Source organism: Mixophyes fleayi, chromosome 11 (assembly GCF_038048845.1).
Source record: "Mixophyes fleayi isolate aMixFle1 chromosome 11, aMixFle1.hap1, whole genome shotgun sequence".
In the NCBI taxonomy this organism is placed as follows: Eukaryota; Metazoa; Chordata; class Amphibia; order Anura; family Limnodynastidae; genus Mixophyes; species Mixophyes fleayi.
In genome coordinates this window covers 64,269,899-64,295,481 of record NC_134412.1, presented here as the reverse complement: position 1 = coordinate 64,295,481, position 25,583 = coordinate 64,269,899, and the positions used below count along the sequence as shown (strand labels likewise).

The following is a 25,583-nucleotide window of genomic DNA, read 5'->3' as shown; positions in this document are numbered from 1 at the left end:
ATGAAGAGAGAAACATGGTACAGACACTGCATAGTTAATCATACAGAACTGAAGCAGGAATAACAAAAGTATGAGTAAGAAAAAAGTCCCGCCACACCAAAACCACTAGTGGAGAGCTGATTTCAGTTTCAGCCTGTGCTTAGACATACTGCAGCTGAGTTTTTCCTCAAGACCATCCTCAGTTATATAGATACCCTCAGGACTTTGATAGTACAAGTAACTTTACAACTACAGCAGTGGAAGCTGGGGTGACGTGTCCAGGACAGAGAAACAAGGAAAGTAAGGTAACAACAATAAGATAACGAGCCATAGGCTAAACAATGTTACAATTAAAGCAGGATACACAAGTTACAGACTATAAACACTGAGACAGATTTGTTACAACACATGTGCAAACACCCTAGAAGCTAAGGAACAGGCACTAAAGTCCTAATTACAATCCCAAGCAGAACCATAAGGTGAATATTTGTAAAAATATTTTTGATATGTGTATTTCTTAAACAAAAACATTATCTGCCTGTAAAATGATCTGTTCTTTCTGAATCTTATTATTTTTGAAGAACTGAATAAATTTCTGGGGGGAAATAATATACCAGTTGCAGGAGGGGCTTCCATATTATTGATAACATGGGAGAGAGCAGCTAATGCAACCAGTCAGATGAGTTCATATGTAAGAATAATACTATTTAATGTTTCTTTCCTTGCCTGCAAAGTCATTTACCTTTTCTTGCCTATGTGTCTAGAATGTCTGCCAAAAAGTGTAACCAAACTGTATTGACTGCCTTGAGAATTTCTATTTGTGAAACTGGGAAGAACAATTGAACATATTAATTATAGCCCAATTTACATGTAATCACGTGTAATTTTATTTTACTTAACAGAAAATCAATTTAATAGCAATCCATCAGTGCCTAATCAGATGTATCTTGTCTTACACAGAGAAGAGAATATGGAGACCACTTTCTCCACACCACAATCTTACATTGATGAATTTAACCCCTTAGATTATTTCCAGACATACTATGCTCTGGGGCAAGGAGCTCTTTTTGGAGAATGGACAAACTTTGCATTACGGAACCTTCATGAAACATTTGCTCCAGGTAGAGTATTAAAGAATGAATAACTAGATCAAGTGTCGCATTTATAACATAATCATTATTAAATGAGTGTGATCTTGCTTATGTGTATTTAAAGAAGAAAACTAAATATATTGCTTACCGTTTATATATATATATATATATATATATATGACACCCACAAAAATCTTTAAGCTATACAAGCGCTTAATAAAGTGTAAGAACACAAGTGACATACAGAAATATATAAAAATACTGAATTTGCAATAGGCAGCTCCCCAGTCGTTCAACATCTGTCTGCAAGTGTCACACCTTGTAAATAAAATATAAAAGACAGGGGGCGCCCCCTGTCTTTTGTATTTTATATATATATATATATATATATATATATATATATCTAATATATAAATGCTTAGTGGCGTCTGTGTGTGTGTGGAAAAAATAAAACCGAGCTGCAGCGCCACCTGCTGGGCAGAGTTATACACTGACCTACTAAATTCTTAGTGTGTGTGGGAAAAAAAATTCAAAAAGGGCTGAAATTTGGTAGGGCTCAAACTCATTTTCGTGAGGTAATTTTACCTCATGAACACACATTAAAAAGGCCACTTGCGTCGGGAAGTAACGCTCTTCCCCTGAGGAGGCCTGGGCTAGGCCCAAATGCATGACAAGAACCTTTTTAAGACCTTAAGTAGCTTGATTTGACTAGAATGCATGAGTATCATGCACGGGTTAACTTGTGTGTATATGTATGTATATATATATATATATATATATATATATATATATATATATATATATATTTGTATTTTAAAGATTCATTGAATGTATAAAATAGGTTTCATCTGCAAGACCAAAAAGATACATTTTATTAGGCTGTTTGGGTTCATTATTAACATTTTAAAAGAATTTGTATTGTCGCACTAGTGTTATTATTTGAAGGATAATAACCTGAAACCATGTATATTAAATATTATGCTATCATATTGATGTGAAATGTATTCAGCATTAATTAACATGGTAGTAAGGTGGCACCCTCCAGTTGGAAATAACATAAGAGCAAAAAAAGAGTTGTAAAAGAACTAGTATAGCCGAGTGCACTAATTAACATCTCATTATTCTTAAATATATATTTTATGAGTTTTTACTTTATTTAAGGTTTTAAACTGACCCTACAACGAACATGCAATAATCTACATTATAAAACAGATATTAAAAAATGTTATGCAAGTAGCTGTACCCTTTGCAAATTAGTTACTCCATGTAACATATTTTCCTTAAACATTAAATAACACTTAAGCATTAGTTAAGCTGTTTATGAACAGCACTATTGTTGCTGAACAAGCCAGGGCAAGGAGCTCTTGTTGGAGAATGGACAAACTTTGCATTACAGAATCTTCATGAAACATTTGCTCCAGGTAGCGTATTAAACGATAAATAACTAGATCGAGTGTTGCATTTATAATGTAATCATTATTAAAAGTGTGTGAACTTGGTTATGTGTATTTAATAAAGAAAACAAAATATATTGCTTACTGTTTCAATACATATAAAATTGCATTTATAAAGATTCATTAAATATATAAAATAGGTTTCATTTGCAAGTGCAAAAAGCTGATGATTTTATTAGCCTGTTCAGGTTCATTAACATCTCAGGAATAAATTATTCTTAAATGAATATCTTATGATTTGTTATTTTATTTAAGGTTTTGAACTGACCTTACAATTAACATGCAACAGTCTGCATTATAAACCACAGATATAAAAAAAAGTTAGCTATACCCTATGCAAATTAGCTGCTCCATGTAACGTATTTTAGTTATATCATAAATAATACTTAAGCGTTAGTTTAGCTGTCATGAACAGCACTGTCATTGATTAACAAGCCTTACACATACATGGAGCTGATCATTTAAATCGTGCTCTGACATGTCATAATTTACATTCTGTCCCAAATATTTTGAACTACTAGAACATGATTTATTTTAGTTATATATGAAGTTATTGTCTTGCTATCAGTTTACTCAACACATTTAAGCAATGCATTGTTCAAAGGTTATTGCTTGGAAAATCTGATAATTTGTCCCTTGGTAATTTGGTTATTAGGGGTAGTAATTTATTAGTGCTTGTATGTGCAAATACTGGAAAGGGAATGCATATGAAATACTTTATTTCCCCACCTTGTACTTGGCAGTAACAAGAGTAATTTTACAATGCAAGGATAAGAGTCTGACGAAGACCCTGATTGGGTGGGGGGGAATCTTTGGCTTCAGTAGTGCCCAAATAGTTTCCATACACACTATACACCACCATTGACACGTAACATGATTATACCAGCAATGCCCCCACAACACTATAAAAGCACTATCTCTGTCTACATAATTATATAATCAATGATTTCTCTCACATGATTACACATATAATGCCCCCACACATTTATATATGAGCAGTGAACACACATTATTTTGTAATGTCATATGTATATACTACACAAACTCCCTGCTTTGCCAAGCAGCTTACCAATGTATAGTAGGACATGGGTACTTCTAATGCCAAATGAATCCACTGCTGATTGCCCATAGTATTTATGTCCAGGAATTGGTTTTCATATCTCGAAATTTTATGCCTCATAGCTGCAAACTTCTCGACCCACACATCACATCTCTGAAAATCTATTAATTCCAAATCCAGAGATTCTATTTGAAGAATCTTTAAATAAATAAGTTCCAGGGTATTTTCTGCTGCGTTCTTAGGGTTCAATATGTATTAAAACATTGGGCCACGAATTTTGAGATCTTGAAATCTTTGCGAAAAATCCTCTTGCAAATTACAAATGTATGCCATTAACTGTTGAATGTTTATTTCTGGGTGCTTATCCATAAATATTTTAACTGTTGAAAAGTAACTCAGAGTATTTTTCTGAATATCATCTTAGACAATCTGAAGTTTCTTTGTAAATGAAGTCCAATTTTTAAACAAATTTGCCTTTTACCTTGAAGTTGTACAGTGTATTTAAATGTGTGGTATTTAATGCTGTCAGAAACATATGGTTCAGATGGCTCTTTGCTTTCCATTTCTGGATAAAATTTGCAGATTGCTCGAAGAAACATTTTAATTTTATCCAAACAATTGATAAATCACACTGGCACTTTTCCTCTACTTAACCAAACAGGGCAATACAAGATTGCCATATTAATTTGAACAAATTTTAGAGCACACATTTTCCTGATGGATGAAACGTTAAAATGCCTGTATTGGTCAAATCCAATATTTTTTCCCATCATTGCTATTGCCCCATTAGTACACATAGAAAATAATACATTTTTTTAAATTTTACTTTTCAATGACAATCTTGATAATATCTACCAAATTTGTAGGTCCATTCATTGAAACAACTGTACATACTTCATCTGATGCGGATCCATTTCTTTTCCTGTATTCATACTTCTTTTACAACAGATTTGTATTTCTGTGTATCAAATTGTACAACTACTGTTAAACAGGCTGCAGTATTTATATTTGTGCTCTCCTCCAAAGTGAGACTAAAGACTTCTCAATTTTATAGATTGATTGGCAAGTGTTCACTAATCTATTCAGTTATGTCGCTTATACATACATCATTAAACAGTTCCAGCCAAAAGCAGTATATCTCGAAGTTGAGAAATGTTATCTTTTTTGTTTGTAAAACTTACAAAAAGATCTTCAGAACATTGTAAGAACCTGACTTTCAGAAAATCACAATCGGCAAAATCTTTTCCTTTTCGTACAATAGACATAGCTGCTGTATAGCTTACTTTTGTAGAAATTTCAAGATGTTTTATAAATTTATGTACATTGCTGGTTTGTTTTTCATAAGACGGAACATAGTTTTTTTAAAATTTTTGCCTGTTTAACACCCATATGTGATAAAGAACTTTAATGTTTGCTTTGTTATGTTTTTGAACATTGGGCAACAGTAGATTCACAACACAAAGAGCAAAATATAGTTTCAAAATATTGCCTTATTATCATAGCACCTGTCCAGCAACCCTATTTAAGGCACATTTGCATGTTGCTCACAAGCCAGCCCTTGCTAGATGTAAACCCCTATATCTGGGAGGTAAGTGCATCTGATTCTAACTTTTCCAAAAATTATTTTGGAATTTCAGAGATTGCAGCAAGCTATACTTAAGACTCAGGCCAACCGTTTCGGGGTCAGAAGAGCAGAAAGTTGGAATCGTGATATCTTTGTTACAAAAAGACCCCCAAACCTTGGGTTTTGGACTTGATGTTGACAATCCTTCATTTTTATCTGTTTACGCTTTCTTCAGTGCCCTGGGACTCCTAAATGATGACCTTGATGGGGTTGATACTGCAGAATCTCATCTTTGTGCCGTTAGATGAGGGTATAAATCACCAGAGGAATTCTGCACTGAATTTTGCAGGAGGTGGGTGGACTCTGGATGAAAAGTCCCAGCTCACCATAGCCAATTCAGAGTAAGACTTACAGACACCATTAAAGATTCCCTAGTTCAATGTCTTGTTCCAGATACTCTGAAATCTCTTATGTACCTGTATTTCTCCTTAATAAGCGGCAGTGTATTGTACTAAGTCTTGTGTATGAGCAAGATATCCACCGTTGCACTCTGGACTAGTTGCCTAATAACAAGAATTGTGTCCTCTCCTCCCACACAGCTGGCACCTCATTGAGTTAGCTGGTTGATATGTAAATAGCAACCATCGCCTCTTCAGCTCTCATTCTGGAAGCCTCAGTTGTGCAATTACTTGCTGCACTCATGCAGCTAATCATCCTGCAATATCCCATTGGTTCTGCTAGCTTTTTAAGCCCCTTCCTTATACCATACCAATTGATGGTGATAGTCCCTGCCTGACCTTGTGTGCCTTGTATCCTGATCTGTTCTGTTCTCAGTGTTTGAAATGGACTGTTTAAATGGGAATATGTAAAGGAGATGGTTCCCTTGGTGCAATGGTAATCAGTATTGATGCAGTACAGATAACATATATCCAAAAATTTTCATTTTTTTTTGCTGGTATAAAAATATGTGATATTGTATAAAGAAGGTTGCAACCTGTAGTGCAAATTATTATACCTTTTTACCAGTGGCAAAACATATCACATGTCATACATATAGCACAGTAATTAATAAACACAAGTGACCACAATAAGTACAAAATCACAGTCTTTGGGTCAGTACCAAGATCAGTGTGTGATGAGGTATAAATCCTCTAATTAAATATTGTAAAGATAGAAATGTCAGTCTGATTTCGGTGATGCAGTGAACATCAGAAGGTCACTTAAAATATTGGCAGGTGGTAGGTAGCCTGGTCTTCAAAATGCCAGTCTCTGGACAGACCAATCAGTAGATGTATATTCCGCAGTAACAAAAGGTGATAATGTCCAGAATGCAGGATAGATTTCAGTAAAAGTAGGAGATGGGTAACAAGGACGCTTTCCTCCGCCCATATGTTGGAGTCAAAGGCAGATATAATCAATCTGGGTGGAGCGGTATCAGGATGTTACATGAAGCAGAAACCTACCCTGTATAGGGCTATAGCGCTGTTCCTCTTTCAAATTCCCTTCTGTCTGTGCCGCTGCAGATGAACGCTGAAATGGTAGTCAAGATGATGGACTAGATCTGGCCGCAACTTCGTCTGATCTGCGCATGCAGTTGTAGGTAGATGCTTCGTAAACTCCGATTTAGAGCAGGTATGGAGATCAGATGAAAACAAGTATATAGCGTATATTTCAACGCATTTCGCATTAGGTTTCCTAAGGGATATAGATGGTCTGTGAGGGTAATGAAGAGTCGCCTTATTTGGCAATACCCCTCCATGATTGGTTGGTCAAATAGAAGATTCCTGTAGGTCTACAAATCGACTTTAATCTGGGCCACTTCCTATAACCTCCTTACAAATTGTAGCATCTACCTACAACGCATGCGCAGATCAGACGAAGTTGGTAGTATTGTGATTAAATCAGGACAGTTGAGAAAAATAAGGCCATGTTATCTCACTGACCATGAATGATAATAAAACAGAAACTGCATATAAATGGAATCCAACAAATTAGTGAGTAGTAAAGTATGTCAATATAGATATTAGGCTTCACATTCCATCATCTAGGAAAAATAATATGAGTGTATTGCAAGAAAGACAAAGCAGGTATTATCCATTTATGCATATTAATATACTCAGTACTAGTGATAGATATACAATGCAGAGAGCACCTTGGTGACATACAAATGAGAGAATCCTATTGACTAACATACAACACAGAGAGCATTCTAATAAATAGTATACAATAGATATAGCATCCTAGTAACTAATATAAAATACTAAGTGCATCATAGAGATCTATATACAAAACAGAGAGCATCCTAGTGACCAATAAACAATGCACAAAGCATCTTAGTTACCTCCATACAATACAGAGAGCAACCTAATTACTGTCATACAATGCAAAGAGCATCCAAGTAATGACCATATAATGCAGAGACCAGGGTAATATACGCAGGCTCTGCTCTGCAGTCTACATTAAGGCTGCACTTTACACAGATTTCTTCCACACAGTCTACCATGGGACGGACCCACGTAATACACACCTGGGAGTGTTTTTCATATCCACACAGCTACTCGCCTACCTAAGAAACCTGAACCCAACTGCCCTTTCTCTGCTTCAACCACATGTGGTCATCTGCCTTTTTTCTTCACTAGAATGGATCAGTCTGTATGCCCCACCATGGAAGGTGCTCATTGAGGTCCTCATCCTGTTTCTCCTTTTTCCTGCTTCCTTCCACCTCCTCTGCATTCATCCTCCTCCTCATTCCTCCTCTTTCTTCATCCTCATCCTTTTATCTTCTTCCTCCTTCTTTAAAGTTCTTATCCATCATCATTCTCCTACTTCTTCCATCTGCCTTCCTCCTCCATCATCCCCCTTACAAATACAGAATAACTCGCATGAGGCTGAGCATCAGTGTGCTGAACCCTGATTAGAGGAGTGTGTGCTTAGCCCTGATTGGATGAACTCCACAAACATAGCCAGCGGAGCTGCGCAGGTGGAACAGATCAGTCATTTTGTCATCTGGTCCCTGGGTAGCATTTGTTTGAACAGATTCATTCACTTCCATTATTTTTTGACTGTCAGTGTTAAAGTGAATTTACCAATACCTTATATTAATGCACATCACTTAAAAGCAAATGCAGGGTCTAGACTATTCTATTATCCCGCTCGTTGTTTTTTTTGTCTGTGTGTATGAGCTTTTCCAGTGGATGGAGATTTATTTCCTATGCATAGAAGATATCTGGGCTAGATTTACTAAGCTGCGGGTTTGAAAAAGTGGGGATGTTGCCTATAGCAACCAATCAGATTCTAGCTATCATTTTGTAGAAGGTAGTAAATAAATGAAAGCTAGAATCTGATTGGTTGCTATAGGCAACATCCCCACTTTTTCAAACCCGCAGCTTACTAAATCTAGCCCATCTGTCTTTAAATGTATTGAAGGATGCAGATAGTGGGTTTCTCTCTGGCTGAAATATTTGGCAACTAGAACAATAGTTTTTACTTGGTTACATAAAAACTGTAAATATAATGTCAAATACCTGAAAATATAAAATCATGACAAACCACACACAGAGTAAAAATCACAATGTACAGCGGCCCTTATACTGCATGCAGAAACAGAATTGATTTTCTAGAAATTGTAAAGGTAATCATGAATTCCGTTTGCCGGCAGATGTGGCTTATAAATGCAGGTGGGCAATTATTTAAAAATATGTACTCTAATTGAATACAAATGGGGAAAATATATGGTTTACTTCATTTCATTGCCACAACTGTATATGAAAAATATATTATAGATTTATATGATGTCCTAATTTGTTTTGCCAGGAAAAAATATGTTGGTCCATGTTTCAGCATTATGCTTAAAATATTTGACAGAGGGTTGTGGGAGTGGGAAATAAAAGTGGTCAAAAATGCCATGTACCTTAAACCAGTCCTGCCTGGAATTACTCTAAATGAGATAGTAGAAAAGTAATATGATTCTAATGAAGTTATAATTTCTATATTTTTTATCTTGTAAGGTTGTGTTGAAGGAGACACATTGATTGATTTTGGTACGGGACCCAGCATCTATCAGCTTCTTTCTGCTTGTGAAGTATTTAACAACATAATCACCTCAGATTTTCTTGAACAAAACCATATTGAACTGCAGAAATGGCTGAGGAAGGATCCCAATGCTTTAGACTGGACACCCTTTATCAAATTTGTGTGGTGTGACCTCGAAGGTAACAGGTATGGACATTGTCTTGTAATAAGTTCATTGCTCAAATTTGATTAAAATGTTGTCGTTTACTACAATCCCTATAATTGGTATTGCAAGTTACTTGAATAACTCCTGATATTTCAAATAGGACATTTGCCCTAAATTGGTACCAGTGACATAACCAAGACATAGGGAGCCAGTTTAAAGGGGTTGTTAAATACAAATACACATGTACACAATGAAACCTAAGTACTCTTAACCCAATCCACTCATTTTCACTGAACAACTATTTTCTCCAATGACTGCATTGTCCTGTACTAATCAGGCTGCCTCTTTCTATAGCAAAACACTCACTTCAGTCCTAGACAATGCAGCTCCAGCTTCTACATATAGTCTCCGATCCAAACCCCAGCCATGGCACAACAAACAGACCCACTACCTGCAAAAGTGCTCACGAGCTGCAGAGCACCACTGGAGGAAATCTTGTTCCTATCCCAATTTCCTCTCTCCCAGTCCTGTCTACTCCACCTTAAAAACATTGCCAGAATGTGCCCTTTTCTTACTCCACATGCTAACAAAACTATTATCCATCTTCTCATCATCTCTCGTCTTGACTATTGCTATCTCCTGCTATCTGACATTCCTGACACCCATATATCCACTCTTCAATCCATCATCTTCTCTCACCACTCCACATCTGCTGCACCACTTTGCAAATCCTTATACTGGCTCCCTGTGTCCTCCAGAATCAAACTCAAATTGCCCACCCTTACCTACAAAGCCCTCAGCAACACTACCACTGCATACATCTCAAATCTTATATCAGAATACTCTCCCTTCTGCCCACTTAGATCTACCTCTGACCTTCATCTTGTCTCATCTCTGGTAACCACCTCTCACTTCCGCCTACCAGACTTCTCCTGTGCTGCTCCTCACTTATGGAATTCTCTAATGGAAACAACGCAAATTGGCAGGAGCTGTCACAGCCAAAATGGCATAATTAATGTTCCATAGGCTCCCAAAAATGTCCAGCAATTGATAGTGGCTAATAGCCTGAAATAAGTCTAACAGATGATGTAGATCTGTGAGTTCTCCACTTCTGACATAAGATTTTTGCGCACGGCAGTGGGCAGTTAGTGAAGCTCCTGCCCAATTTGCGTTGTTTCTATTATGGACTATACCTGTATATTATTGGGAACCTCTCCGGTTGCTGCAGACTTTGAGATTTGTATTTTATGATACACCAATATGTTTTGCCTGATTGGTCTCTGTATTTATGTTCTGGCCAGAACTATTTATGTTTATTGTACATAATAAAACATTATTTCCATAAAACATCATACTACCATAGCGTCGAGGAATCCTTCATCTATATATTTGTTTCTAGGCATAGGGGTCTCCCTACCTTCCTCTGGCAGCTCTAACCACATTAGGAGCACTCTATTCCATATTTCTATGGAATTCCCTAACATGCTCAATCAGACTTTCCCAGAGCCTTCAAATCTTTTGATGCTCTTTGAAAACCCATCTCTTTGTTTTCAAGTCTGTATTTATTTTGTCTACCTTGTATGTCCCTGTTTTATGTATGTACTGTTTTCCCTACTGTACTGTACTGCTGCGGAGTACAGTGGTGCCTTACAAATCTGCGATAATAATAATAATAGTAATAATAATAATAATAGTTGTTCACTCTTGGACAAGTCCTGCTCAATAGAGCTTCCGCACCCCGCACCTGAAGCTGTGGTGCTAGATAGTAATGTATTCTGCTCATTTTTTCTGCATGTGAACAAAGGTACCAAAAACTATCCATCGAACATCAGTACGGTTCTACTGAAGAACTATGGATTGAATTTTCAAGATCCATGAGCCACACCACAGAATTTTCTTTTAAAGTGTCCTGTCTCACTAACAATATTAGACAATTTTTTACTGTTGGCGCTAAAATCTCAAAACGGGACTTTTCCCTTTAGCGATTGCTCTTGTTTTCTAAGCTCATAAATCAATTTCCCTTTGTATTACTTTTTATAAATGTTCCCTCTTTGTATTTTTTTAGAATTAATGTAATCTGTCACCAATCATTCAATTTGATTAATATTGCACAAAAACATATAAAAGAGCATTAAAAAGCATATATCTCTGAAAACACATACAACCTATTCATTGTACATATGCTCCAACGTGATTGCATGTAGGAAACAAATGGCTGCAATTCATAATAATGGAAATCCTGACTGCTTAAAAGGAATAAGTCTGTATCATATCAAGAAAAGGAGGTAGTGACAGATTGAAGAAATTATGTAGACAAGAAGTTTTCTGAATACATCATATTCATTATATCAATTATGTCTTTATAAAGACTTAGAGCTTAATAACCTCATATACGAACAGCACAGTGGTGCAGTGGTTAGCAGTTCTGCCTCACAGCACTAGGGACGTGAGTTTGATTCCTGACCATGGCCTTATCTATATGTTCTCTCCATGTTTGCGTGGGTTTCCTCTCACACTCCAAAGACATATTAGTAGGTTAATTGGCCGTTATTAAATTGATCTTTGCCTCTCTTGGTCTGTGTGTGTATGTTGGGAAATTTAGACTGTAAGCTCCAATGGGGCAGGGACTGATGTGAATGAGCTCTTTGTACAGCACTGCAGAAAAAGTAGTGCTATATAAATAGCTGATGATGGTATACATTAATTGAGTACATCCTTTTTTATTATATTTTTTTTAAAAGATCAATGCCGACTATTCCCTGGACCCGATGGCATTGGTCTTTTAATGTCGGCATTCTTATTAGTGACATGCACAATGTCGTCAATCACAATGTACCCATTGTCAACCTATCAGAATAATGTAAGTGTTGACAATTAGCCTGCCAACATTTTCATGTCAGCAAGTGCTGACATTTACCGTGTTGCAAATATGTACCCTACCAATCTGGTGCCGTTTTTAAAATATCGAATGGTTTTGATAGGGATCCGTTAATCTTTATATAGGCCAGAGAAGATTTATAGAGTGCTAAAATTCTATGGAATCCCAGGGGACCCAAACCCATGTGTCTCAGAAGACCAGATATGTATATATTCCCAATCCACCCTATCAAATGCTTATTCTGCATCTGTAGATAGTAGAATGGTAGGGATATCTCGCTGCAGGGCAGGACTGGCCATCTGGCACTTCTGGCAAATGCCAGAAGGGCCGATGGTTACATGGGCCAGCCGACACTTCTTGGATTCCTGCACCTCTGCTGTGCGATGGACGAGGGCTCCTCTGCTCCCTCCCCCTTATCTTGTGCACTGCAATGTGGACACAGCTTTTACAGTTTTTATTTTTTTTTCTGACTAGGGAGGGGATCGCGGGGAGGGGGGGGTGCCGCGATTTTCGCGGGAGGGGGGTGCGCGAATTTTCGCACGGAAGTCGTGGGGGTGCCATGACTTTCGCAGGGGGCAGTGGCGGATCCAGGGGGGGGCGATCGGGGCGATCGCCCCCCCTAGCAGGTGCTTGCTGCCGGTGGCTGCACAATATGTGCAGGTCCGCTCGGCAGTGACAGTGTGCTGCCCGGCTGCTCTGATTGTGTTTAAAACACAATCAGAGCAGCCGGACAGCACATTGTCACTGCCGAGCGGACCTGCACATATTGTGCAGCCGCCGGCAGCCTTGAAGTCAAAAAGGGGACGGGGCCTAAATCGCCCCCCCCCCCCCCCTAAATCGCCCCGGGTAAGATACTTTTCTAGATCCGCCCCTGGCAGGGGGTATGCAGATTTTGGCACGGGGAGGGTGCCGTGATTCTCGAGGGGTTTGGGCAGGGTTTTCACCAGTGTGGGAGAGCCAGGGGGGGAGCTGGTGCTGGAAGAGGGTGAGAACCATGAAGGAAGGGGGTACTGGAAGAGGGTGGGAGCCAGGGGGGAAGGTAGAGGTTGAGAACCATGGAGGAAGGGGTGCTGGAAGAGGGTGAGAGCAAGGGAGGAAGGAAGAGGGTGAGAACCATGGAGGAAGGGGGTGTTGGAAGAGGGTGAGAGCTAGGGGTGGAGCGGGTGCTGGAAGAGGGTGAGAACCATGGAGGATGGGGATGCTGGAAGAGGGTGAGAGCCAGGGGGGAAGGAAGAGGGTGAGAACCATGGAGGAAGGGGGTGCTGTAAGAGGGTGAGGGCAAGGGGGAAAGGAAGAGGGTGAGAACCATGGAGGAAGTGGGTGCTGGAAGAGGGTGAGAGCCAGGGGAGAAGGAAGAGGGTGAGAACCATGGAGGAAGGGGGTGCTGGAAGAGGGTGAGAGCCAAGCGGAAAGGAAGAGGGTGAGAACCATGGAGGAAGGGTGTGCTGGAAGAAGGTGAGAACCATGGAGGAAGGGGGTGCTGGAAGAGGATGAGAGCCAGGGGAGAAGGAAGAGGGTGAGAACCATGGAGGAAGGGGGTGCTGGAAGAGGGTGAGAGCCAGGGGGGAAGGGAGTGTTGGAAGAGGGATGAGAGCCAGGGGGAAGAGGTTGCTGGAAGAGGGGTGAGAGAGCCAGGGGGAAGGGGGTGCTGGAAGAGGGGTGAGAGCCAGAGGTAAAGGGGGTGCTGGAAGAGGGGTGAGAGAGCCAGGGGGGAAGGGGGGTGCAGGAAGAGGGGTGATAGCCAGGGGGGAAGGGGGTGCAGGGAGTAATGTGAGAGGGACAAAGGAGAAGATGGTGCAGGGGCATATGTAAAAGAAAGTGTAAAGGGAGAGAATGGGAATGTCAGGCAAGCAGCCATCATAAAACACAAGTAGTAATGAAGAATGGGAATGCACAGAGGGGACAAGTGTTAAAATAAAATAAAAAAATCAAGCCTTCATACTCCATTCACTTATATTTTCCATACCCCCACTTCTAAATTTCTACTTTGACCACTGCCCTCGGTCCCTGCTCCCGACTAGCTGTGTGAGCTGACAGCTGCAGATCCCTCATTGCCCAGCGTGCCCAGTAGGAATACAGAACACAGGATGCCATAATCAGGTAAGTTCATATATTTTCTCATGTGCAATGTGTTTTTAACCATCCTTTGTTGAACTGGGGGCACTACTGTGTATCCAATGATGTTTAAAATACAATGCATTGCTCATAATTGCGCTGTAATTTTCTTGCATATTTATCTGTACAGAGACTTTTAATTAAGAGGAAAAAACACTGCTTGTCATAAATTTTATCTGTGGTTGTGTCAATATATCTATTTTTGTTTGCATTGTAAATTATTATTATTATTATTATTATTATTATTATTATTATTATTATTATCATTTATTTGTTAGGCGCCACAAGGTTTCCGCAGCGCCGCACATAGTACAAACAGTAGACTATACATGGTATAACAGTACAGAACAATAAACAAAAGTACCAATACTTCAGAAACTCCAGGCAGGCAGATGCAATAGGCACGGAGCAGAAGAACGGGTAAGGAGACAGGAGGGAAGAGGGCCCTGCTCAAGCGAGCTTACATCCTAAGGGAGGGTTAAACAGACCAGGCACAAGAGGAGCCAGTTGAGGGAATGGGAGAGAGGGGAGAATGAGTGGAGGAGATGGAGGTTAAGTGGATGGTTGGTAGGCTTTGAGAAAGAGATGAGTTTTGATGCACGTTTGAAGGAGCACAGAGTAGGAGAGAGGCGGATGGAGCGAGGGAGGTCATTCCAGTGAAGGGGGGCTGCACGGGAAAAGTCCTGGATTCTGGAATGGGAAGAGTGATCAGAGTGGAGGAGAGGCGGCGGTCATTGGCCGAGCGCAGGGAGTGGGTGGGAGTGTGAATGGAGAGGAGGTTAGATATATAGGGGGCAGTAGAGTGGGAGAGAGCCTTGTAAGTGGTGGTGAGGAGTTTGAAAAGAATTCTGTAGGGGAAGGGGAGCCAGTGTAGGGCAAGGCAGAGAGGGGAGTTAGAGGAGGAGCGACGTGAGAGGTAGATGATGTAAATGGTGTATTAAGCTGCTCATGCGACTCACACTCTAGTATCTGATATGCTGTACCAATTCTTATCTGTGAATTAATTTTTTGTCTGGGCAATACTGTATGGCATAATGTTATTTGGGGGCACTATTGTGGCATAATACTGTATGGTATATGATTTGTGGGCACTACTGCATGGCTAAATATGAAATGAGGGTAATATTATGTGGCATAATATGACCTGGGGGCACTACGGTTTGGCTTAATATGAACTTCTGCCAAAGGCAAGTCTCTCATTGTTGAATATGACGGGGGCCCAAAGAAATTTCTGTACTGGGTCTAGAAAATTCCTCTTTTTAGCCCTGCCTATGAGTCAAAGGGGTAGATGTCTCCAGGTAAATAATCTAAATGTTTCCTATCTAATCAAACTGATGGATCACATCCAATTATTTCTCACCCACCTCCTCTATCCCCCTTAATTAATATACTGTGTTATTTAAAATGAATAGAAAGGACGCATAACCAGTTACAGTAGTATAAAAAAATATTTTTCTCTGACATTTTTCTGTAGTTGGAAATACTTTTAATGCGGCCGCGTGGGTTCAAATGATCATTCAATAGTTATGTTTTTTCTGATATATTTGTTAGAGCTTTATTTCATGTGGAATGATTCATGAAAATTCTGCCATTACTATTTAATTGATGGAAAAGGATACCTGTTACCTATATGTGTGTAAGTATTCTGTTGTTGCTATTTTGTGGGAGATTTGAAAAAAAGCAAAACATTGGTTTCTTACAGTGGCGCCTGTATAATTGGTGGTATTGCTGTATTATGGGGTGGCGTGGTGGTGGCAATGTTGTAGTGTGTTTGGGGCTTAGTATTGCTAATAAGTATGATAGGGTATTGCTGTAATGTGAGGATGATGTCAGTTGCTGTAATGTGGGGGGTGATGATGGTTGCTGGAATGTGGGGGTGATGCTGGTTGCTGTAATGTGTGTGTGTGTGTGGGGGGGGGGTGATGCCGGTTTCTGTAATGTGGGGGATGATGCTGATTGCTGTAATGTGGGGGTGATGCATGCTGGTTGCTGTAATGTGGGGAAAGGGGGTAATGCTGGCTGCTGTGATGTGGGTGGGTATCGATGTAGTAGGAGTGTGTGTGGGGGGTTATTTATTACTGTAATTTGGGTACTAATAATGCAATGTCATGGTATTTATTGATGTAATATGGGTGCTAACAATGTAATGTTGAGGGTCATTAGGAGAAATAAATACCCCACACACACACACACACACACACATATTACATCATGTTGTACTGCGTCAGCATCAGTGTGCAACAATATAGTGCATGGAGCCCACAAGAGGTGGGCCTGTGTGCTTTAAATGCCAGGGCTGATTTTTAGTCCCAGTCCGGCCCTGTCTGGCTGTAAAGAAAAATGTATTGAAATGTTTTGGTGGTGTTGTCGCGGGCTTCTTGGCCAGCCACAAAATCTACTTGATCATTATGTATAATCTCAGGGTTTGATATCTATATTTAGGAGTGAAATAGGTTATAAGCTGGGACACAGGGGTGGATCTCTCCCTTCCTTCTGTATAATTGTAATGTGGGCTTCTAGTGGTTGTTTAGATGAATAAGATTTGGCACAAATAGTATTAAATGATTGGAGGATTAAAAGGATAGGTTGGGTTTTGAAGGTCTTAAAATAAGTTATAGTAAAACCATCTGTTTTAAGGAACTCTAATGAAGAAGTTTCTTATTTAAGAAACTTCTTAATTTAAGTTCCTTAATGAATCAGGCCCCTAAATAAATTAGTTTTCTGTTTTGCACATAAGTTAAATACTGACTGTTATTTCATGTAGCACACAAATACTTGATAGCTTATTTGTACACTGAAATTTAAAGTTGATATTTGTGTGCTACATGAAAAACCAGTCAGTATTTAACTTATGTGCAAAACAAAAAACTAGATTTCACTCCTTGCATTGTAACATGGTTTTGTCCAGGAGACTTAAATAAGAAACTTCTTAATTTAAATTCCTTAATGAATCAGGCCCCAGATCTTGCATAAGAGAGGATGTATTTGTATTTATTTTTCTATTTCATTAAAAGTTCCTAACTGAATGCATTCACCTTGCATGACACATATATGGGCTCCCAGATAGACATGCACTGTCTTGCCCAAGACACTAAAATGTTTACTTACAACTCTGAATGTATGTGGAAAGAACAGAAAAATAGTGTACATAGTGTTCGTTCACACTACAGATAAATTCTTTTAATTCACACAGTTCAAATCAGTGACACTAATGAAATCTGAAAATTCAATGAAGAAGAACTGGCTCTAATTATGGTGCGCTATGTAGTTCCCAACATCATATGCACCAAAAAAAAAATGAACAACATAAAACTTAACTTTTAAGTTAATGCAAATGCCAGAAGGGCCAATGGCTACTTGTGCCGATCCAGCCAGCAGCATGCTCGCCCGAGCAGCAGCAGCCCACTGGGCGCTGCTCAGCAGACGTAATTTCAGGGATGTGCGGCCATGTGAGTGACGCACATCACTGCGCACAGTATTTTAATATAGTGTGCATATGTGTGTGTGCGCACAATATTTTAATATAGTGTGCGCGTGTGTGCACGCAGTATTTTAATATAGGGTGTGTGTGTGAGTGCAGTATTTTAATATAATATGTAAGGGAAGGGAGGATCTTAATATAGTGTGGGAGGTAGGCTATTTAATGGTGGAGTGTAGGTGGGGGATAATTATTTAAGGTGAGGGGAAGGAACCTTTAATTTAATGCTGGGGTGGTTTAGGGCTATCAATTGAATATGGGGCTGATTTTGGGGAGGAGGGCTATTTATTAAATGTGAATTTGAATTATTTATTGCCGGGGATGGTTGTGGAAAATGGCTATATTTATTAAACTTTAATGCTATTTAATTTATTGCTGGGACTGTTTGGAGGGACTGAAATATGTTTTGAGTAAATGGGTATACTGTTAATTTAATGTTGGGGCTGCTGGAGGGAAATAGGTCTACTTATTAAATGTGAATATTATTATTGTGTGGACTGGAGGGAGGCTTAATTATAAAACTATATTCCAGAATCAAGACAAGAAGGAACTGAGCTAAAGAAACCAGCTGCTACAAGTGGTGCAAGTGACCAAGACAGGTAGGAGAGAGCAGGACAGTCTGCCAACTATCCTGAATCTGGTGGGGCAGTCTTGAATTTGGGTGACTGTCTCACTTAGTCAGGATTTGTTCCAACTGTAATGTCAGTAGAGAGATATGTCCCGCTTCACAACGTACTGCTTGTGAAGGCAGAGCTGTGTGCTTCTAATAGTAGTGCACACAATATTGCCTGTGTATTTGTCTAAAATGATAACCATGTTACATAATAGGGGCCCTGCTGTCTTAAATACCCTTGGCCCCCTGAGCCTTAATCCACCTCTGGTTAGGGGAAGGGAACTGATAGCTGCTCCCAGTTCCTGGACAGGACACAGAATGCAGAGCAAGCCGAGGAGCACTAAGTATCGCAAGATTTGGTAATCTCATGAAACAAAGAGCTTCCCTGCTCACTCTACAGGAAGTTCCCACCCTGATGGTTTTCAGCAGCACCAGAAGCATAGATAAGTATAGTGGGCTGGGGGTGTCATAATGTGCCTGGGGGGGATGGCATGATGTGGCTTAGAGGGCATGATAAATGTAATGTTTTATTATAATGTATGATTCAATGCCTCATGTTGGCCACACCCACAACACAATGTGGTCATGCACTAATCGGCGCGTCACTGTGTTATTTCCTGCTGGAACTGAGGTGGGCCTGTGTACTTTAAATGCCAGGGCTGATTTTTAGTCCCAGTCCGGCCCTGGTTAGGACATATTATCCAGTGATGAGTGATTATTCAGGAGAGACATTAGCTGTATGATTATTAACTTGGGACATTTTACCTTTCCATTGTTTAATATTATATGGGAAAACCTGGCAAATATGAGAGCGCTGAACTTTTAGAATAATTAGCAACTCGTATTTTAGCTCGTCTGCTAATTAATCTCACATACTTGGATTACTCAGTGAGCCTTGGTCCAGTCAAAGATCAGTGGACTTATGTGCCAAAGGAACTCAACAGGGAACCCAACAAACATTTATACATTTACAGTGTTTATAAAAAATGTAATGCATTTTTATGTACTGCGTTTTAGTTGTATGTCCTATGTACCACATTGTTAGAAGTTTTATACGAGAGTTAGCAAGTCTACTTAGCAAACAGCGATAGCCCCAAAATCTGGGGAAAACAGTTGTCTTCTCTGGAGAATGGCTATTGCAGATCTTCACTTAACTTTTGAAGGGTTAACATAGGAGAAAGCGGATTTTTCTCCTGCATCAACCTTCTTTTAGTTTGTTACTACAGTCCTCATAGAACTATATGGGGACTGTGTTATTAGGGATTTATCAGGCACAGCTTTTCACTGCAAACTAATGCCATCTTAGGATAGTTTTAGCCTATCCTTTACTATGAAGTTCAGTGAAGCTGGAAAGGTTTTGATTGATCCCTTGCTGGGCCAAATACTATGTGCACAAACAAATTTTAGCTGAGCTTTCACTGTCTGCATTTGTCAGCAGCGCTAGACTGTTGAAGAACCTTAAAAACAGTATGCATAGGTGGGAGGGCTTCACTGGTGCTCCTTGAGAAGCCCCGACATAGTAAATTGCAGTGGTACTTTATTATGTATAGCTGCAACAGCGATGCTTAATGTGCATTAAAGCTGCATAATAATAAATACACCTATATATTTGCTTTATTGGTACATCGATAGCGAGTTAGCGCAAACATTTAAAATGTGGATTGTCATCACTTTAATGTGACTATGGTTGGATCACTGGTCTATCAAGGAGGTCGTCCATTCTTACGAATAGCAGCCATTTTGTTCCTATATGCAATTATGTTTGAGCATATGGACAGCAAATTGGTTTTGTGTGTTAGAAATAAAAGCTATTTTAAAGATATATGTACATTTTTATGAATAGATTTGCAAACAAAGTCCCATTCATTACACAGTATAATTCAGACTTCAGAAGTGTAGAGAAAATTATTATAAAGTACTGGTCTGTTTGCGCAGAGATCCCGATTTAAAAAAAATAATATCAGGTACCTCTCAGTTTATTTACAAAGCAAATTTAAAGAATCACCTTGTTAAAGGTTAAGAATGGAATCGACTCCAAAGGATGCAGTAGATGTGGGTATTACATGATGTGCAGGAATATCAAAAGTAATGTTTCAAAAATACAGGAAATCAGCTTTTACTCTACAAATTATGTATACAAAATGAATGATTTTATTGCGTGTAATTCTGAAAATTGTATCTATGTGATTGAGTGTATTTGCCGAAAGCAATACATTGGAAGACGTGTAGAAAGTTTACATTCATTGTCAGCTCTTTGCAAACAAGAACACAATTGCAATATTAATTAAATTAAGGCCTTCTGTGGGTTTAAGAAAGGAGTAGGACATTGGAGAAAAGAGATTTTAGTACCATATTTGCACAAACAGAAAAGCGGCTAATCTACTCTTCGGGTACATTGTCTCCTAGGGGACTTAATAATGAACTTACATGGTTTATTTTTGACTAAAGATATAAACTGTCCTTGTAAAAAGTTTTGATGATATGTGTTGTAAGTATTAATGTGTCCACAGACTAGCAAAATCAAGAGATAAAAGCTATAGTCTAAATGGTAGAGGCGCCGTTTGTGAGACTATAGGTCACAATTTCGAATCTGGTGTGTAGTATAGCAGAAATCTAAAAGAAATTTTTAAAAGGAAAAAAATTTTGTTCATATAACAAATGGTTATTTAGTTATTTATTTGAAAAGGTCCTTTGGACATATTGAAACATTTTATAATTGCTTAATGAACATGTTATTGGCTTGTTGAATTCTTCTGTCATTAGTCTTCTGTTTCAAGGACAGATTAGGATGTGTGTTATTGTCCATTTAAAAATAAATGTATCACGCTGTGCATCACTATGTTTATCACTACGATGTTTAATTGATATGGTATGGAGAAATAATAATAAGTCATCAGTTAAAGTAACTATTTCTGTTTATTTGAAGATGTCCGTGTAATAACGGCTAGACACGATGTTAATGATGCAATGTAATACACCTGTGATATTTTTAATGTGATTGGTTGTTTTAAAAAACTGTAATTGCTGCTTCTTCCCCCCCACACATTGAGAAAGATTTATATAGTCGAAACGCGTTAGTGGTGAGAGTGGGGTATCCGATACCCAGTGAAGATTACTCTGAAAGACTCACAGGACTGTGAGGTTAGACTGCCGGCACTCGGCTGTTTCCATTCTGCAGTGATTGCGCTCCTTTTATGCCTGTGTTCTGTCAATCGGGGTAAGAGCACACCTACACAGGGATCGGAGACACTACACTACATTGGATGTTGGAGTTATTTTATGCTTTTATTAATTTTTTGAGGGCAGTAAAGAATGTTTGTTCAATTTTAAGAAAATTTCAAGTGACTCTTTCCTTTGAAGAAATAAACTTCTTTCAATATTTGATTGATAATTTATAGGAACTATAATAGTGGTCTTATATTTTTGCAAGTGCGTGATTCCCATCATAATTTACCTTTTTAATAGGAGGGAGAAGGGAATTGTGCTTTTGAAATTATGCTTAATGAATATAAAATAGAGGAATTTTTATCTACACATATTTGAATTGCTTCACAGTTGTGAAAGGTTTAATATCAGAGATTCATGAAATAGCAGATTTGAAAGATTATCCTCACAGTCTTGCACTATGAATTTTTTCTGTTTCTTTTTCACCTGTAACACTGGAAAAATAGGAATTATTACATCTATCACAAGAAGAAAAAATAGAGAACATTAAAAGAAAATGTGTAACACATTTTAATCTATATGTGTGTAATGAACGTGTTTATTCACTAAGTAATAGTACTGTTTATTATTTCACAAGCGCAAATTACACTTTTGTTTGTTGACATGCTCGTTTATATGTTTTGGTGCATTATTAAATCAAACTGATAGAATGATTGGCGAGAGATTTTATTCATATTGTAAAAATGTTAAGCGCAGACTATCTCCATTAGGGCTGATTATTTTTTTATTATTTTATTTCTTTAGTTTGTAATTAATGTGTAGGGTTTGCAGTCTCCTGTCATACAACTACTTGATATTTGTGCTGTTTCCATTGTGCGCAAACAGATTTTTTAAAATGTTTGTGTGTTAGTGCACAAAAACTACACCTAAGAATACCTGACAAGTAACAACAGTGTGTTATGTGTTTTTTTGTATAGGAATAATTATGAGGAAAAAGCTGAGAAACTCCGCAGTAAGGTGAAACAGGTCCTGAAATGTGATGCATTGAAAAGTAACCCTTTTGAGCCTCTTGTTCTACCACCCGCTGATTGTCTACTCACTTGTCTCTGTCTTGAAGCCGCTTGTAAAGACAAAGAATCATATTGTAATGTCCTGAAAAATTTCAAAAACTTGATTAAACCTGGAGGACACTTACTGGCTTTAAGTATGCTAAATGGTACCTATTACAATGTTGGTAATAAGCGTTTTTTTGCCCTCACCTTAACAAAAAAGGACCTGGAGATGGCTTTTAAAGAGGCTGGTTATGAAATTAAAAAAATTACATTTACTCCTCGTAATGATACATCGAGGATGGATCTCTCAAACTATGACTGTCAGTATTATGTCCATGCTCGCAAACCAAAGTAATTATAAAATGGTCACCCATCAGATCTCAAAAACATTATCAATGGTATCCGTGCCTCAAAATGCAAATAGTTTGCTTTCATTCATCATCACCATTTATTTGTATAGCGCCACTAATTCCGCAGCGCTGTACAAAGAACTCACTCACATCAGTCCCTGCCCCATTGGGGCTTACAGTATAAATTCCCTAACACACACACACACACACACACAGACAGACTAGGGTCAATTTTTTAGTAGCCAATTAACCTACCAGTATGTTTTTGGAGTGTGGGAGGAAACCGGAGCACCCGGAGGAAACCCACGCAAATACGGGGAGAGCATACAAATTCCACACAGATAAGCCCATGGTCAGGAATTTAACTCATGACCCCAGTGCTGTAAGGCAGAAGTGCTAACCACTGAGCCACCATGCTGCCCATTGTTCATTGCCTTTGTTATTCAACTCTTCTAGGCAAAGCTATTATCAGAAATGCTGAGATTCACTGTCATAAAGACAAGCAGGAACCCCCTCTATTTTTTCCAACAATTTAGTGAACAAAAACAGTATTAGGTGATTTCCTTAAAATTAATGAAATATATATGTGAATCAAATTCATTTGAGAAAGTGCTGCAAGGACAATTAAGACCACTGTGTATGTGAAAAAAAGACATAGTCCAGTGCTCTGAAAGAAACAGTATATAAATCACTGTGTCAGAATATACATAAATATTCAGCAATAACCAGCATGGAAACTTTTCATTGTTAGGCCTTATACTGATCCAGTTTTATTTTGATTTGCAAACTTTGCTTTGGCTTTATCTTAGTAACAGTGATGTTTCTTTAAATCTGCATGCCCATTGTAACCTAAGGGATTTTATGCTAATAACTGTAACAATATAGTCTATCTCTATAAAAAATAATAATAAATAAGAAGTAAATTTATGCATATCACACCAAAATACTTTAATTGTGGATATTTAAATAGATGTAGACTTTTGTAATATAGCATTATAGTTTCCAGAGAAAGATCTGCAATTGGTATTACAAGAAAATGAATATAATGCTTTTTATCTGCCACAATTCTGCACGTAGAGTAAAGACAATCCAAAACAGGAAACAACATTTTATAAAACAATGTCCACACAGTGTTTTGCTGATGTGATAGTAGTGATTAAGTGTGAAGGAACATGACAAATTGTGCACAGATAATTTTTCACACTCCTGTATGTACCCATTCACTTTTTATACATCTGGAAAAAAACATCAGGGTGGACCAAGCCTAAGTAATTTGGAGAATATTAACATTATTATTGGAGAAAGTAGGACTGCAGTGATTTTCATGGGAAATGAATTTGTAAACGTATTAATACCTTTTTCATCTCTCCTATTGTAAATCTATTTCTTTAAAGCAATTATAGTTGCATCTAATATTTAAGGTGAATGATTTCCATATCCTGGAATACCTCCCTCTATTGTTTCAGATTATAATAAAACAAATTAAAGAAGCTACTGAAGTAGAATTTATGGATTAATTAACTTGGTACTTAATCATGAAGCACCAAGCAGCACTAGCGAAGGGAAGAGCTTTTTTTTAAATTTTTTTAAAGTTTTGTTTTCCCTGAAGAACTACATTATACCAAGATAAAGGAATACAGTTTTATTTTGCTTGCTGTACATTTAACTTTACAATACAATTATTGAATTACTTTAAATGGCATCTGGTAAGTTTTTTTGGATTGCCACAAAGCCCTGAAAAGAATATAACAAAACTTGCTTAATCCCATATCCAAAAAATACAAATGTGTATGTGTCTAAGTAGACGCAGTGTTCCATTAATTGGGCTTTTTAAGCTGTAACTATAGGTGACTTTCAAAGATTTTGCTGCCAGGGGATCACTGATCAGTAACTCAATTAGAAGGATATGATGAAAACACAAAACATGTAGTCAAATAGGCAAGGGACTGTGCAAGGAGTGAATGAAAACATAAACAGGACACAGACACTGCATATATTATCAGACAGGACTTTAGGCAGGAATAACACAAGAATGTGGATGCAAGAGACATCCAAACCACTACTGGAGAGCCGATTTCCAAGTCTCAGCCTATTCCTAGGAGATTACTCTCAGATAGATAATTTTATATATATAATATATATATATATATATATATATATATATATATATATATATATATATATATATATATATATATATCTATCATGTTAGCACTGACCAGAATGGGAAGAATTTGGCGTGAGTTGGTCAGCTTAACATATATTGCAATATGTGGAACTGACATTCCCTGTTTTTAATATAGAACAGTACTTGGTACAGCATTATGTGTTTAGAGAGTGCAGAGTATCCCTGTTTTCATATATATATATATATATATAGAATTAGTAATCTCCTGCACTGACCCTCATGTTTCAAAACCAGTGCCAGTACTGACCCAACTTTATGTTTCGGCTTTGCTGCCAGTGTTCCCTTCATAACAGTCTCAATTTTCACCAATGTTGGCCAAAGTCTGCAGCGAGCAGTCTCCATAAAGGATTTTGTTTGTAACTTTGTCATCAGTGCATTTGCTTTCTCTGACTCAATAAAAAAAAAAATAAACTGAATAG

The 25,583-nt window shown here is 38.2% G+C and overlaps 1 protein-coding gene across 1 annotated transcript; it reads left to right on the top strand.

Annotated features, from left to right (window-relative positions):
- Nucleotides 1-464: 464 nt before the first annotated feature.
- Nucleotides 465-25,583, top strand: LOC142107615 (indolethylamine N-methyltransferase-like). Its single transcript, XM_075191144.1, has 3 exons — nt 465-1,100; nt 9,156-9,366; nt 22,552-25,583. Exons 1-3 carry the CDS (start codon nt 920-922, stop codon nt 22,979-22,981), a joined length of 822 nt encoding a protein of 273 aa, XP_075047245.1. The 5' UTR covers nt 465-919; the 3' UTR covers nt 22,982-25,583.